Source organism: Myxocyprinus asiaticus, chromosome 4 (genome assembly GCF_019703515.2).
Source record: "Myxocyprinus asiaticus isolate MX2 ecotype Aquarium Trade chromosome 4, UBuf_Myxa_2, whole genome shotgun sequence".
NCBI classification, from domain to species: Eukaryota; Metazoa; Chordata; class Actinopteri; order Cypriniformes; family Catostomidae; genus Myxocyprinus; species Myxocyprinus asiaticus.
In genome coordinates this window covers 61099634-61117186 of record NC_059347.1, presented here as the reverse complement: position 1 = coordinate 61117186, position 17553 = coordinate 61099634, and the positions used below count along the sequence as shown (strand labels likewise).

The 17553-nt window shown below is 38.4% G+C and overlaps 1 protein-coding gene across 1 annotated transcript; it reads right to left on the bottom strand.

Annotated features, from left to right (window-relative positions):
* Positions 1–233: 233 nt before the first annotated feature.
* Positions 234–15974, bottom strand: LOC127433460 (ras-related protein Rab-35-like). Its single transcript, XM_051685399.1, has 6 exons — positions 12601–15974; positions 11967–12017; positions 11681–11804; positions 7036–7160; positions 4971–5095; positions 234–3235 (listed from the first exon to the last, which is right to left on the bottom strand). Exons 1-6 carry the CDS (start codon positions 12650–12652, stop codon positions 3113–3115), a joined length of 600 nt encoding a protein of 199 aa, XP_051541359.1. The 5' UTR covers positions 12653–15974; the 3' UTR covers positions 234–3112.
* Positions 15975–17553: the final 1579 nt, after the last annotated feature.

Here is a 17553-nt window from a genome sequence, read left to right as displayed (position 1 = left end):
TGAAAATACAACAAAGTCATCTTGTTGTTTTTGTTTTTACATTGCAATTTAAATAATGTCATTTAATTATATATATTTTTTTGTTTAATTTAAATGAGCTTAACTGTCCAGAACAGGTTAAATCAATGACCAGATAAAGAATTAACTGGGTCTGCATAAAAATGATCAAAGCACAGATTTGTATTAATCCTGTATTAAAGCGCCACCTTGTGGCCAAACCGTTGAACAACAAAAACAGTCAAGACTGAAACATTGTGTTCTCTTAAAATGTTTATTATCCTTAGACTCATGGTGGGACGATGAATGAGTAGCAATAATTCATATATTCCAGTGTACACCAGATAATTTCACTTACACAAACAGAAACACACAGACGCATGTGTCAGCGTCCATATGCAGTCATGCGTGTTATTTCATGTGTAGGTGCATCAAATAGACTTTAAATGATATGGACACATACAGAACGACAATGGTGGGTTCACAAGTGCTGCTGGTGTTTTGTTCTTCCTGTCAGAAATGCATTCCCTCACAAAATGTTTGTGTTCCTTAACCCATCCTTATATAAATCACCATGGTTTTACTACATAGCTGTAGTGAAACCATAGTAACCACAACATGGTTTAACTAGAATAACCATATTTTAACCATGAAATTCGTGGTAAAACTGTAGTAATAATACAGGAGAACCAAAACTATGGTTTTAACGTATAAAAATCATAAGCATTCTGTCAAAAAATAAAAATAATAAAAATCTTTAATCTTACTAAAGTAACACGTCAATCTGTGGTCCATGTATTGTGTTTTTAAAACTATGGTTCTCACTACAAGAAATGGTTATTTCAGGTTTACAACAGTGAAACCATGATTCATTTTCATAACGGCATGTTGTTGGTGGAAAGCATGGTTTTAAAGATCATACTCGTACCACAAATTAACCATGGTGTTACTATGGTAAACCTGAAGTAAGCATGTTTTTGGTTTTTTTGACAGAACGATTAGGATTTTTACTACATCAACTTTGGTTTTCCTGTATTTTTACTATATAGTCACTGTAGTAAAACCATGGTAAATTCTGCGGTCAATATGGTTTTATTACAAATAAGTGGTCGGCGGATGCCGATACCGATATGTAGAAAGCAGCTGATATAAATGCCGATAAACATAATACAATTCAACAACAGCAAATCAGGCATACACAACATTTCTTAAGGGAAACAAACACTTATTTAAAGGGACAGTTCACCCAAAAATGAAAATTCTCTCATCATTTACTCACCCTCATGCCATCCCAGAAGTGTATGAATTTCTTTCTTCTGCAGAACACAAATGAAGGTTTTTAGAAGAATATTTCAGCTCTGTAGGTGCATACAGTGCAAGTGAATGGTGACCAGAACTTTGAAGCTACTAAAAGCACATAAAGGCAGCATAAAAGTTTTCCATACGACTCCAGTGGTTTAATCCATGTCTTCTGAAGGGATATGATAGGTGTGGGTGAGAAACAGATCAGTAAGTCATTTTTTTTTTACAATAAATTCCATGCTCAGTCAATCTGCACTTTCACATTCTTCTTCTTGTGTTTTTGGTGATTCAAAGTCTTCATGCATATCACCCCTGACTGGGCAGGGAGAAAAGTGTCTAGCAAAAATTTACTTAAATATTGATCTGTTTTATCTCTCAGTTCAGGAGATAAAATAAAGTCATTCACATCTGGGACGGCATGAGAGTGGTTGAGTAAATGATGAGAATTTTCATTTTTGAGTGAACTGTCCCTTTAATGCAATATTTCCTCAAAGTTGCCTAAACTTGCAAAGAAAAAAAACTTTTTGACTATCCACTGACAAATCTACAGATAGATTTTGGGATTGACAGAAGGGAAAGCTAACAATGCTGTTAATCGTCCAAGCGAACACGAGTATTGGCCTTGCCGATAATCGCAAAATGGTCAAATATCATCCGATTTATCGGCTCTATCACGATTACAAATACAAAAGTTCAACTGTGGTTACTGTAGTAAAACCAGTGTGTTTTTAAGGGACTGTTAAAGGTATTGCAAAGTTTTGTGAGGAACACACAGCTATTGCGAGAGTACGTAAAACTATTTCATAAAATAAATCCCCTCCCTGTCCCTTTAAGAGGCTTCGTATGAACTACGATTGTGTTCTGTGTTTAGAAGATCTGAGGAGTGGAATACAACAGCTTACAGTCACATGATCTTCATTAAAGGTTTATAAAACAGACATCCTGGAAGCTCAATCCAGCACTGAGAACCTTAAAGCAACAGTTCAGCCAAAAACGTCGCTCACCTTCATGTCGTTCCATACCCGTATGACGGTCTTATTTTCTGAGGAACACAACTTTTTATTTTTGGCTGAACTGTTCCTTTAACTTTAGTGTATCCCTTCTCTATACGCGTCAGGTCCAACCGTGTGTCGATGCACAGAGTCAATATTTCCTCCCAGATCTGTCAATGCAACAACGTTCAGTCATTGGCACCAGATCCACTAAACACTACTGTGATTGTATCATTTGTTAGTAAAAAAATACAATTTTACAAAAACGAAAGACAAAAATAGAAAGCAAAATGCAAAACAAGTGTCTCTGGGTAGATGGCAGAGCAGCGCACGTTTGGTCTAAGGTGGCCAGACCTTCCTTACAAGAGCATGAAAACACGGGATTATTTCAAGACAAGTTCTCACAATTTCAAGTTTTATTTTCTCTTCCACTTTCATCCAGATTTGTATCAGTTGGCACGCCACGTTAACACCGCACGGGTTGCACAAATCACATTCGGCATGTGCGATCTGTACAGGTGAACAAAGGAGAGAAAACATGTACATTTTCCATTTTTAAAATTCTCACGCCAGCTCTCTTCCAAGTGTCTTCAAGGGAAAAAACAGAGAAAGAGGAAGTTGGATGCATTCCTGCTAAAACGTTTGAGTTTGTTCGTGTCCTTTAAAGACTCCCAAAGTCCAGTGGGGCTCATCATTAGTAAATCTCTATGGTTATGGCTCTCATGGGTTAGTTTAAGTGTGTTCAGTTCTCTGGCTCTTGTCAGTTCAGTGGCGTTCTGTCGTTTGGCTCTCTTTAAGAGTGTGTGCGTGAATCCACTAGATTAGCAGCATTTCTTCTTGCGTTTGCTGCTCTTGTTCAGTTTGATGACTTCACTCTGCTGTTGCTGTTTGGCCACCGATTCTTTCCGGGCCTTCAGTACGAGCTCAGTGATGCAGTTGAACATCTATGAGACAGGACAGAACAGCACATCAGTTAAACCTCTAAAACCTCTTGACCTGACAGGAAACTCAAAGCAATTCTAAATGTGCACAGGAATCGGCCCATTTGCTTGTTAAAAAAAAAAATAAATAAATAAAATAAAATAAAATAAATAAATAAATAAATAAATAAATAAATAAATCACCAATCGGTTTTGGAATCGGCCCATTTGCTTGTTTAAAAAAAAAAAAAAAAAAAAAAAAAAAAATCACCAATCGGTTTTGGAATCGGCCCATTTGCTTGTTAAAAAAAATAAATAAATTAAAAAATAAAATCACCAATCGGTTTTGGAATCGGCCCATTTGCTTGTTAAAAAAAAAAAATAAATTAAAAAATAAAATCACCAATCGGTTTTGGAATCGGCCCATTTGCTTGTTAAAAAAAATAAAAAATAAATAAAATTTAAAAAAAAACAATAAATAAATTAAAAAATAAATAAATAAATAAATCACCAATCGGTTTTGGAATCGGCCCATTTGCTTGTAAAAAAAACCCAAAAAAAAAAAAAAATCACCAATCGGTTTTGGAATCGGCCCATTTGCTTGTTAAAAAAAAAAATAAATAAATAAAATAAAAAAATAAAAAAAATCAAATAAAATTACAAAATAAATCACCAATTGGTTTTGGAATCGGCCCATTTGCTTGTTAAAAAAAAAAAAAAAAAAAAAAAAAAAATATATCACCAATCGGTTTTGGAATCGGCCCATTTGCTTGTTAAAAAAAATAAAAAATAAATAAAATTAAAAAAAAAACAATAAATAAAAAAATAAATAAATAAATCACCAATCGGTTTTGGAATCGGCCCATTTGCTTGTAAAAAAAATAAATAAATAAAAAATAAAAAAATAAAAAATCACCAATCGGTTTTGGAATTGGCCCTTTTGCTTGTTAAAAAAAATAAATAAATAAAATTTAAAAAAAAACAAAATAAAAAAAACATAAATCACCAATCGGTTTTGGAATCGGCCCATTTGCTTGTTAAAAAAAAATAAAATAAAAAAAAATAATAAAAATAAATAAATAAATAAATTAAAAAAAAAATCACCAATCGGTTTTGGAATCGGCCCATTTGCTTGTTAAAAAAAAATAAAATAAAAAAAAATAATAAAAATAAATAAATAAATAAATTAAAAAAAAAAAAATCACCAATCGGTTTTGGAATCGGCCCATTTGCTTGTTAAAAAAAATAAAAAATAAATAAAATAAAAAAAAAAACAATAAATAAATAAATAAATAAATCACCAATCGGTTTTGGAATCGGCCCATTTGCTTGTAAAAAAAAAAAAAAAAAAAATATAACAAAAAAAAAATCACCAATCGCTTTTGGAATTGGCCCTTTTGCTTGTTAAAAAAAATAAATAAATAAAATTTAAAAAAAAACAAAATAAAAAAAACATAAATCACCAATCGGTTTTGGAATCGGCCCATTTGCTTGTTAAAAAACAAATAAATAAAAAAATAAAATCACCAATCGGTTTTGGAATCGGCCCATTTGCTTGTAAAAAAGAAAATAAAATAAAAAAAAAAAAAAAAAAAAAAAAAAAATCGGCAATCGGAATCGGCCATGAAAAATCATGATCGGTGCATCCCTGTTTACCATGATATGATCGTTTTAAAAGTATGATTTTTATATATTAGGTTATTTGTACTCAGAAGCAGAAATTATATTTACTTTATTCCATTTAGAAACCAACACTTACATCCTCAACGTTGACGTTCTCCTTGGCACTGGTCTCAAACAGTTGGATTCCCATCTGCTCCGCAAACTTCTGCGCATCGTTGGTCTCCACCACTTTAGAGCCGGGGTCATCGTTCTTGTTACCCACTGACACCAGAGCAGAGCAAACCACAATTAAACCAAACACAACCACAGTAACATCTTTACACACAGAAAATCAAGAAACTATCTGAAAAAATTAAGCTATATTTATAACATGCAAAAAAGGGTTCATCTCATGAAAACCACCAAGAAATATCCATCCAGGTAGTATTTCGACCCAAAAAAACAATTATGCTTAAAGAAAATAAAGGCTATTTATAGGTCTAGGGACGCACCGATACCACTTTTTTTCTCTTCTGATCCAATTCCGATATCTGAAATCTCAGTATCGGCCGATCTCAATCCGATATCAGTGTTGCTGTTTTGCATAATCAGTTCAGAATATCTTTACATTATTGTGTGATACTAATTGGGGGTACTCTGTAATATGTGAAGAAACACAAACCTCTAACTACATATTATTTCAATATAAATGTATAGCTTATTAAGAAAAACTTTGTTAACTAGTATACTAGATAATGTAGCAGCACCGCGTCTATCCGCGCATCTTATCACGTGGCTTGTTGAGCACGTTACCACTGAGACAGAGCGCGTCTCAGTGCCCCCCCACATTATTACTATTATTATTCACTTTTAGAATTTTAAATACAACAGTAATATTTCTCAATCGTGCACCTTTAACTTTAAAACCCTCTGGCTTTTATTTTGACATTCCGAACTCTCCAGGAAGAGAGTTATTGGGCTGCAATGGGGGTTTTCCACTGTGAATAGTACCTGGTACCTGATACTTTTTTTAGTACCACCTCGGTCGAGGTTCCAAGCGAGCCGAGCCGATACTAAATGTGACGTCAAAACCCTGCAGATCACTGATTGGTCAGAGAGAATCGTCACTACCAGCGTCACTGGATTTGCGACACGGGACATCAACCCGCTAGTTTTAAAGTTAGCAACAGCGATAGCAGTATCATTTGTTCACGCGACTCTCGAATTGTAAAAAGAAATGGCTGTGCGCAAAACCACGCCGTGGTCAATAAACGAGGTGCAGACGCTCCTCTCGTTAGTAGCCGAGGAGAGGATCCAACAAGAGCTGGATGGGACGACGCAACTATGATGATCAGCCTATAATCCCACCCACGTTGAGGCTGCACTAAACTGCAGTGGAAAAGCAAGCTCAGAAAAATAAAGCGAGCAGAGTCGAGTCGAACCGTAACATGCAGTGGAAAAGTGCCATAAGTGTGTCTGTTTGTGGGCTAGTTCATGGTAGTTTAATTCACTTCTTATTTAAATTCTGGTGAAATGCTCCTCTGGTGCCGTTCTAAATGCATATTATAAGTGAACCGAACTATTGAGCATCTACATATGAGATATTGCTTGTGAGTAGTGCGCAAATACTGCACGTGTTTGTGTGTGTCAACAGAGCAGCGCCATTCACTAACGCGCTGGCGCTGCGTGTGCATTTGATATATTTACTTATTAAACACAGCCTTTTGTGATTCGCAGAGCTATCGCACGTCTTCAAGTGGCTTTGAATAAAATGCACGAGTCATATGAACTGCTTTAATGCTGTTTTTATGGTTCTTTTATGTCATTTTTGGAGCTTGACTATACCGAACATGACTAACACGCAGTATCGGATCTGGATCGGGCTCGTCGGACCGATACCCGATCTGTCTAAAAACGTCAGAGCCGATACTTTAGGATGATTACATTTTTTTGCACTGTGACATAAGTTTCAGGAAAATCTTATTGATGTAATGGAGGGAAAAAAAAGCTATATTATTCAAATTGTAACAAACAATTGTAAGTACATCATACATCATGCATGGTAACATTTGTTGCATTGCATTTAATTTATTCTGATTTCAATTTTAAAAAAATAATTGTGTTGGGAGAGGATGATTTTTATTACTGTATTACACAAAAGAGAACTTATACTCATTGTCATTTGTGTGAGAATCAGCCAAAAAATGAAGCACTATATTTACCTAATATTCGACAAACTTCATCACAGTTTTGATTGATTTCATGAAGCCACCGTTTGACGTTTACAAACGACTCTGCGCTGGTGACATCATACACCACTATAACGCCATGTGTGCCTCTGTAGTACCTGAAAGAGATCACATGGCAAACTCAATGACATCAAGAGGCTAAAGGTTTAATAATACACTATAAAAACACAAAAGCAGAGTTCTGATCTGAGATCAGTTACTTCCTGCCACACACAGACATAATGCAAACCTGCTTCAGGAACAAAACGTTGAAACACACCACTCCCAAACACACACACACACACACACACCCCTGTCCCTTTATATCACGATGAAAGATATCAAATAACTCGACAACAATACAGAAAACTCCCCATCCAGCCAAAAAACCAACAGAAGCACAATTTGGCCAAGAGGTGGAAACCTTCAGGGAGTTGATTGATTCTGGACTTGTGAGCATGTGTTGTGCATGTTTCTGTAGGCAACTAACCCTAAAGGCCTCGTTATACTTCCGGAGAAGTTTCTTTTCGTTCTTCGTACAGAGGTAAAAAGAAGTTCTAAACAGCGAAGCAGCGGTATGTTGTTTCCGAACATTCAGACACGTTTTGAAGTACATTTAAATATGAGATGAGATCTGTAACTGATGCCATTGTAGAAATGCACCATTCACAGTCAGCTATGATTCATTTATGACAATTGTTGTTATGGCAAAATTAGAGACGAGGAATTTATTCCAAAACAGCTCCCTTACATGCACAGAGAGAACTATTGTACAGACACGAATAGTTTAAAGAGACGCAAAGCCATGGCATCCAGAAAGGATGCTGACAGGAAGTGGTTGTCTGAGGTCAACTTTCTAGACACAAACTTCATGTGCTAATGGGTCACAGAACAATGAGAAATGGAGCACACTGACTGACAATCACTCATTTACTAACAGCGTTATGTTTCGACTGTGTCAGCAGGTTGTTTATTGCTTCTTTCCCGGAGCTCGTAACCGAGCCGTCCACAGAGGTGAGTCTGTTTCTCTTAAATTCACTTACTCTAATAGGAGACCATATCACTGCACTCGACGTACCAGCAAACATCATCAACAACAGACTGTGTGGAGCTCACACTGACTCTGAACACGCCTGCCATAAACTCCAAAATATATGTATATATCTGGGTCAATATACACTCAGTGACCACTTTTGTTTTTAGGTACACCTGTACACCTACTTATTTATGCGGTTATCTAATCAGCCAATCATGTGGCAGCAGTGCAGTGCATACTTTCATGCAGATACGGGTCAGGAGCTTCAGTTAATGTTCACATCAACCATCAGAATGGGGAAAAAATGTGATCTCAGTGATTTGGAGCGTGGCATGATTGTTTGTGCCAGACGGGCTGGTTTGAGAATTTCTGGGATTTTCACACACAACAGTCTCTAGAATTTACTCAGAATGGTGCCAAAAACAAAAAAAACATCCAGTGAGCGGCAGTTCTGTGGATGGAACACTTGTTGATGAGAGAGGTCAACGGAGAAGGGCCAGACTGGTTTGAACTGACAAAGTCTATGGTAACTCAGATAACCACTCTGTACAATTGTGGTGAGAGGAATATCAACTCAGAATGTACAACACGTCGAACCTTGAGGCGGATGGGCTACAACAGCAGAAGACCACGTCTGGTTTAGGGCTGCAACTAGGCATGTGATGGTATAACATTTTCACATCACGTCATAGGGCTAAGCGATATGTAAAAAATATATAAGCGGTAATCGGCTTAAAAAAAAATATCACAATATCTGATTACATCGTCAAACCCCGAATTGTTCGGTTGAAGGGGGTACCAAACTGTGAATCCTGAACAAAACAGTTTCGTGAATACATGTTTACACATTAGCTTCCACTCAGCTGACAACGAAAGTAGTATGTGGTTAGCTAGTTAGCTATAAGCTCGTTTTCACGGAGAGTAAAAGATGGACCAGAATTGCGTCTCACCAACTAGGTAACAACATAGCGTGAAATCAACACTCATCAGACACAATCCACCACCGCACCGTTGTCTGCTGAGCTGCAATAGATGCTCTGATGTTTACCTTTCAATCATTACTGACTGCATGAACAAACTATAGCTGGCTAACAGCAAACAGACATGAGTGACATGGTTGTCAGGGACAGGGTTAACGTTATATTAGTTATATTGAAAAGGGAAAATGATGGGGTCATTGTGAAATACATACTGGAAAGTTAATAAACAAAGTAGTTAGCAACTTACCGAGAAGATAGCGCTCAACTCCGCCCTGTCTGCAGAGCCACCGTCAGCTCAGCTCTGTAAACATTGGAGTCGGAGCGCGCTCTGCTGGACAAACTACGCTATGACACCAATTATAAAGCATTGTTTTCTGCATTATATGTTCTGAAAAACATTTTCATATCTGCGCATATCGGTAAACATATACGCCAATACCAATATATCGGTGAAAGGTTAATATCGGCCGGGCACTATAAAATTGCTAAGTGATCAAAAAATCTTATTTAACCACCTCCCCAAATCCAAACATTTATTACTCCATTTGCCATCAAGCAAGCATCCGTCAACGACAACAGGTGGAAAATTAATAATAGCCTACAGATTATGAACTAAAGACAATTATAAATGTAAAGATAATAATCGGCATAATAAATAAGCCTAATAAATTCCCTTGTGTTTCCAAAATAATGCTGCCAAATGTGTGTTTTTATCGTTTGTATTGTGTTTTGGTAATACAGTTAATGCTGCCTAAAGAAAAGAAAACGCAATATCAGGTTCAAGGTGAACGTGTTTTGTATAACTTTATGATTTAATCACTTTCGTCTTTGTTTCTTTAACACAAAAACATATATTACTGAACCTGCAAAGTTGCGTTCACAATGCATGCCAACCGCGTGGAAATGAAGCGAACTAATCTCACAGCACCTCCTGAGATGATCGGAGATAATTCGCAGCATTCTCATAGATTACATTATTCTTGCAAACAGTTTTCAGACGAATGAAACAGAGAAAAATGAGTGAAAACTCTTTATGTGAGCCTGTTCCACGAGAGAGGCTCGTGCTGCACACTTCTGAATAAACAATTGAATAAACAATTCGCTCGTGCGAATCAGACACGAGCATTGACGGCTTTTCTTTTGTCTGTTCTTAGAAATATGATAAAGTGTGTTTCTTCAACCACGTGTCTTTGTGTCTAACAGCATTTCTTGTCTTGTGCCATTCCGACATGTATGTATGTGTGTGTGTATTTATATATTATACACACATACACACACAAACACACACACACACACAATGTCCGGACGGTTACACCACTTAAGACATTTTTAACATTAAGGGCCGAAAAAAAACAAAAATACCAAAATGGCTTTAAACTCAGAAGCTTAATACATGCTTATCATAGCATAAGTGTGTTCAAGTAATTGTTTTGAGTGAATTGCATTTTTAGCTTAATACATTCAGACAACAAATCTGTCACGTCACCTTTAATTTCCCTATTAATATATATATGTTCTAGCTAAACAGATGTAAATGTCCTTTAAACCCTTAAGTCATATATATACTCTCATCAAGCCGGTCTCAGTATACTGAAACTGAATTTATGAAGTGTGCCTAAAGTAAAGTAGCTATAGCTTGTGGTTTTCACACTGTTTAAAAGAGGAAACGAGATGTTTTAAAACCTGACCTGTCTACATTTGCCTGTGTGAGATCACAGCAGCATCAGGAACATCCTCATGACTGATTTTACTCAAAATAATTCTACATTTTTACCCCACAAGCCAATTCATTGTACAGGTTTATTTCTTCAGAGATTAGCAACAGATAATGCTTTCAAAGATCCAGAAGACTGCAGTTTAAGATTGTGCTTTCACACATGATGACTATTCATCAGAACAACCGGTTCAAAACCGCCACAAAGCAAACACCACCCCCATGCCCGCTCTAATGGGCAAACAATGACCCAAACTGGAGCTTTTGTGTATGGGTAAACAAATTATGACACAGAGAAAAGGCAAAGTTAACTTAACCAACCAAATCGGCATTCATAACCAGAGTAGAAAAGATCAATCACATGCTGAGGTAGTGATCTAGGCATTATGACTGTGTACTTACTTTGCAGCTTCGTGCCTACCTGTTTAAGATAAGGTCCTATTTGTTAAGATAAGGTCCTATGGAGTTATATATGTGCCACAATTCTACACATGCAAGCTGACATTTTGAATGCACAAAAACATTTCTGCACGCGCATTATATTTTGAGTGCAAAGAAAAGTTATTTTGCACATGCAAGATGATATTTTGAGCGCACAAAAAGTTATTTTGCACGTTCTTGAACTCAGTTTTGTAAAGGAATGTATCTTCTTGAAAAGATCAATTCATTTTGAGCAAACGAAAATCTATTTTGCGCTTGAATAAAGTTCATTTGAAAGTGAATTTGCTCAGAATTCTTACATTTTGCTTTCTCCTCCTACCCACTCTGTATGCAAAATACCTTTTTGCATGCTCAAAATATCTTGCGCACGCAGAACATTTTTTGCGCGCTCAAAATTTAATTTTGTGTGTGCAGAATTGTGGCATGAGTATAACTCCATAGATGTAAAGCAGCAGCTATAATACTCACGTGGAAGTGATCGTACGGAATCTCTCTTGTCCTGCTGTATCCCAAATCTGCAGCTTCACTTTCTCCCCATTTATTTCCACAGTCCGGATCTTGAAGTCCACACCAATCGTGGTGATGTAGCTACCTGTAACACACAAACACATATAAAACCCCAATAAACACCACCAAATGCTTCTGGAAATAAAGATATGCTGACAAAACAAGTTATACATTTAAAAGCATTAGCATTTTAAGGGAAACCACACAACCTTAATGTGTATTTAAAAAAAGCACTTGTCTTTCCTACCTGAAAATGTGTTATCAGCAAATCTCAGCAATAAACTGCTTTTGCCCACACCTGTGGAAAGATAGACAGTTATAGCTTTCCAATAAATAGATGAACATTGCCATGATCAATTAGTTCATGACTTTCTTATCATAAGCAGTTTATAAGACCATGTTTGTTGCATTATAAACGGGCTGAAAGACACTAGGAGTTAACATGAAATCAAATGGAAATGTATTTATTGCAATTTAATTGCAAGCTTTACAATTTATGACAAGTACAACTTAAAGTTAAATATTTAATCCCACATTTAATCCATCTAATTTGAGTTGTTAACCCACATACTATCACAGTCTATATTAAATCCCAATGAATGAAAAATACTGATAATATTTCATGTTATTGGACAAACACACCTAAACTCTCTTGACGGGCCTATTACAGCAGTTAGCACAACAGCTAAAGCAAAAACAGCAACACCTTAAACCTTATCAAATAAGATGTATAAGGGCATTAAAGTGTCAGACTAATCAGTGTCTAAACAGCATCTATATCCAATTCAAAAAACCAAGCTGGAGTTGTTGTTTTCGATGTAAGAGTCGTTCTTAACGAGCTGAGGCCTGTTTCCCTTCACTCATCCTCGGTGTTTCCTTACCGCTGTCCCCGATGATGAGCAGCTTGAAGAGGTAATCGTAGTCCCGCGCCATAGTCCCACAGAGGCTGTCCAGCAAATCCTCCACCCCTCCTCCTCTCCCGGCGGAGAGGCAGCTGTAAATGTGCTTTAACGTCTCACCGGAATTTATTTTGTGGTGTTTTTGCGGTATCAGAATGTCACACACCCATCGGCATCATCAGCGAGTCTAATACTGTAGCTCAACGACGCCGCCGCTCAAACATGCCCCGCCCACAGGAGCGCATGATCCCAACAGTAATGGGTGTTTACAAATCAGTGGGCGTTTCCAAACAGGATGGGCGTTTCTAAACTATCCAATGAAAGTAGGGAATCTCAGTGTAGTAATCAGCGGGCGTTTCCAAACCAGAATGGCCGTTTCTAAACTATCCAATGAAAGCAGGGAATCTCAGTAAAGTAATCAGTGGGCGTTACCAAAACAGAATGGGCGTTTCTAAACTATCCAGTGAAAGTAAGGAATCTCAGTGTAGTAATCAGTGGGCGTTTCCAAACCAGAATGGGCAGAAGCGAAAGTAGGAGTTTCTAAACCAGAATGGGGGTTTCTAAACTAGCCAATAAAAGTGGGTGATCTCAGTGTAGTAATCAGTGGGCGTTTCCAAACCAGAATGGGCGTTTCTAAACTATCCAATGAAAGTGGGTGATCTCAGTGTAGTAATCAGTGGGCGTTTCCAAACCAGGAAGGGCGTTTCTAAACTATCCAATGAAAGTGGGTGATCTCAGTGTAGTAATCAGTGGGCGTTTCCAAACCAGAATGGGCGTTTCTAAACTAGCCAATGAAAGTGGGTGATCTCAGTGTAGTAATCAGTGGGCGTTTCCAAACCAGGAAGGGTGTTTCTAAACTAGCCAATGAAAGTGGGTAATCTCAGTGTAGTGATCAGTGGGCGTTTCCAAACCAGAATGGGCGTTTCTAAACTATCCAATGAAAGTGGGTGATCTCAGTGTAGTAATCAGTGGGCGTTTCCAAACCAGGAAGGGTGTTTCTAAACTAGCCAATGAAAGTGGGTAATCTCAGTGTAGTAATCAGTGGGCGTTTCCAAACCAGAATGGGCGTTTCTAAACTATCCAATGAAAGTGGGTGATCTCAGTGTAGTAATCAGTGGGCGTTTCCAAACCAGAATGGGCGTTTCTAAACTATCCAATGAAAGTGGGTGATCTCAGTGTAGTAATCAGTGGGCGTTTCCAAACCAGGAAGGGCGTTTCTAAACTAGCCAATAAAAGTGGGTAATCTCAGTGTAGTAATCAGTGGGCGTTTCCAAACCAGAATGGGCGTTTCTAAACTATCCAATGAAAGTGGGTGATCTCAGTGTAGTAATCAGTGGGCGTTTCCAAACCAGGAAGGGCGTTTCTAAACTAGCCAATAAAAGTGGGTAATCTCAGTGTAGTAATCAGTGGGCGTTTCCAAACCAGAATGGGCATTTCTAAACTATCCAATGAAAGTGGGTGATCTCAGTGTAGTAATCAGTGGGCGTTTCCAAACCAGGAAGGGTGTTTCTAAACTAGCCAATGAAAGTGGGTAATCTCAGTGTAGTGATCAGTGGGCGTTTCCAAACCAGAATGGGTGTTTCTAAACTATCCAGTGAAAGTGGGTGATCTCAGTGTAGTAATCAGTGGGCGTTTCCAAACCAGAATGGGCGTTTCTAAACTATCCAATGAAAGTGGGTAATCTCAGTGTAGTGATCGGTGGGCGTTTCCAAACCAGAATGGGCGTTTCTAAACTATCCAATGAAAGTGGGTGATCTCAGTGTAGTAATCAGTGGGCGTTTCCAAACCAGAATGGGCGTTTCTAAACTAGCCAAAGAAAGTGGGTGATCTCAGTGTAGTAATCAGTGGGCGTTTCCAAACCAGAATGGGCGTTTCTAAACTAGCCAAAGAAAGTGGGTGATCTCAGTGTAGTAATCAGTGGGCGTTTCCAAACCAGGAAGAGCGTTTCTAAACTATCCAATGAAAGTGGGTGATCTCAGTGTAGTAATCAGTGGGCGTTTCCAAACCAGAATGGGCATTTCTAAACTAGCCAATGAAAGTGGGTGATCTCAGTGTAGTAATCAGTGGGCGTTTCCAAACCAGAATGGGCGTTTCTAAACTATCCAATGAAAGTGGGTGATCTCAGTGTAGTAATCAGTGGGCGTTTCCAAACCAGGAAGGGTGTTTCTAAACTAGCCAATGAAAGTGGTTGATCTCAGTGTAGTGATCAGTGGGCGTTTCCAAACCAGGAAGGGCGTTTCTAAACTAGCCAATGAAAGTGGGTAATCTCAGTGTAGTAATCAGTGGGCGTGTCCAAACCAGGATGGCCATTTCTAAACTATCCAATAATAGTAGGGAATCTCAATGGTTTGAAATCACCCACTGACTGGGAAAAGCCCACGTCCTTTTGTCTGTTGCTATATCTCAACCTCTCAACTCCAGCCTGCCCCTGAATACTGTACATATGTCTTCCCTTAGATTCATTATCCCAGGACTCCACCCATTTCTTCATTACAACAACCCTGATTTGTCCTTTCACTTCTGATTTACTTAGTGACACTTTAATATCATCTTGTGATTGTCTCAGAGCCTGCTTAGCTAGATGGTCCACCTCCTCTTTGGCTTCAACTCCTACATGAGCCGGCACCCTAAAAAGAATACCGCCATGCCTATTTGCCGTACTCTAAACAGGCTCTGCAGGATTTCATACAAGATGTCTTTTCGTGATGTTGCTATTCCACTTGACATGCTTGTGCATATTACTGTTGTCAATGGCTACTAATTCTGTTGAGAATACTGATATATGGTCTGCTGTCCTTTTTGATATAGTGATTTATTTTTTAAATGTGGGATATATACTGCTGCCACTGTACGTCCTGAATCTGGTTCTATTGATCCATCTGTAAAAATCTGTATCATGGAGTTGTATGTCTGATTTAAATATTGTTGTGCTAATATGTTTATAGGAAGGCAACTTTTTCATGTATCTGGAGGTCAATTGTGGTCATTTGAAAAAGCCAAGGGGGTGTTACTGACACAGCCACAGAATATAATGAATCACTGTGCCTCCTTATTGACTGTCCATCCAAAGCTTTTTATTTTACTATACTCGTATTCCCAACAATCTTCCAACACTTGGAACTGTTTGTCTCTCCAAACGACTCTTTAAGGTAGTCCAATATGTCAACCTTAAATTAATGAATCCTTTGGATTTCTAAAGGCATCTCCCCCATCTCCACGTGCACTGCTGAAACTTGCGATGATCTAAATGCTCCACAGCATATGCGCAACGCTTGTGACTGTATCGCTTCTATCTTTTTCAGCCATGTATTATATGCTTAACTGTACGTCATTCTTCTGTAATCTATAGCTGATCTAATTAATGCACAACATACAGTGCATCCTGAAAGTATTCACAGCGCTTCACTTTTTCCACATTTTGTTATGTTACAGCCTTATTCCAAAATGGATTAAATTCATTATTTTCCTCAAAATTCTACAAACAATACCCCATAATGACAACGTGAAAGAAGTTTTTGAAATCTTTGAAAATTTATTAAAAATAAAAAACGAAAAAACAAAAAAAAAAATCACATGTACATAAGTATTCACATCCTTTGCTCAATACTTTGTTGAAGCACCTTTGGCACCAATTACAGCCTCAAGTCTTTTTGAGTATGATTCTACAAGCTTGGCACACCTATTTTTGGGCAGTTTCTCCCATTCTTCTTTGTAGGACCTCTCAAGCTCCATCAGGTTGGATGGGGAGCGTCGGTGCACAGCCATTTTCAGATCTCTCCAGAGATGTTCAATCGGGTTCAAGTCTGGGCTCTGGCTGGGCCACTCAAGGACATTCACAGAGTTGTCCCGGAGCCACTCCTTTGTTATCTTGGCTGTGTGCTTAGGGTCGTTGTCCTGTTGGAAGATGAACCTTCGCCCCAGTCTGAGGTCCAGAGCGCTCTGGAGCAGGTTTTCATCAAGGATGTCTCTATACATTGCTGCATTCATCTTTCCCTCGATCCTGACTAGTCTCCCAGTTCCTGCCGCTGAAAAACATCCCCACAGCATGATGCTGCCACCACCATGCTTCACTGTAGGGATGGTATTGGCCAGGTGATGAGCGGTGCCTGGTTTCCTCCAGACATGACGCTTGCCATTCAGGCCAAAGAGTTCAATCTTTGTTTTTCATGGTCTGAGAGTCCTTCAGGTGCCTTTTGGCAAACTCCAGGCGGGCTGTCATGTGCCTTTTACTGAGGAGTGGCTTCCGTCTGGCCACTCTACCATCCAGGCCTGATTGGTGGAGTGCTGCAGAGAAGGTTGTTCTTCTGGAAGGTTCTCCTCTCTCCACAGAGAAATGCTGGGGCTCTGTCAGAGTGACCATCGGGTTCTTGGTCACCTCCCTGACTAAAGCCCTTCTCCCCCGATCGCTCAGTTTGGCCAGGCGGCCAGCTCTAGGAAGAGTCCTGGTGGTTCCAAACTTCTTCCATTTACGGATGATGGAGGCCACTGTGCTCATTGGGACCTTCAATGCTGCAGAAATGTTTCTGTACCCTTCCCCAGATCTGTGCCTCGATACAATCCTGTCTCGGAGGTCTACAGACAATTCCTTGGACTTCATGGCTTGGTTTGTGCTCTGACATGCACTGTTAACTGTGGGACCTTATATAGACAGGTGTGTGCCTTTCCAAATCATGTCCAATCAACTGAATTTACCACAGGTGGACTCCAATCAAGTTGTAGAAACATCTCAAGGATGATCAGTGGAAACAGGATGCACCTGAGCTCAATTTTGAGTGTCATGGCAAAGGCTGTGAATACTTATGTACATGTGATTTTATTCGTTTTTTTATTTTTAATAAATTTGCAAAGATTTCAAACAAACTTCTTTCACATTGTCATTATGGGGTATTGTTTGTAGAATTTTGAGGAAAATAATGAATTTAATCCATTTTGGAA

Coding starts and splice junctions, on each gene's coding strand:
- LOC127433460 (XM_051685399.1), bottom strand. CDS start 12,652: ATGGCGCGGGACTACGATTACCTCTTCAAGCTGCTCATCATCGGGGAC. Junction 12,018..12,600: donor GCTCATCATCGGGGACAGCG/GTAAGGAAACAC, acceptor ATCTTTCCACAG/GTGTGGGCAAAAGCAGTTTA. Junction 3,236..4,970: donor AGAACGTCAACGTTGAGGAT/GTAAGTGTTGGT, acceptor CCTGTCTCATAG/ATGTTCAACTGCATCACTGA.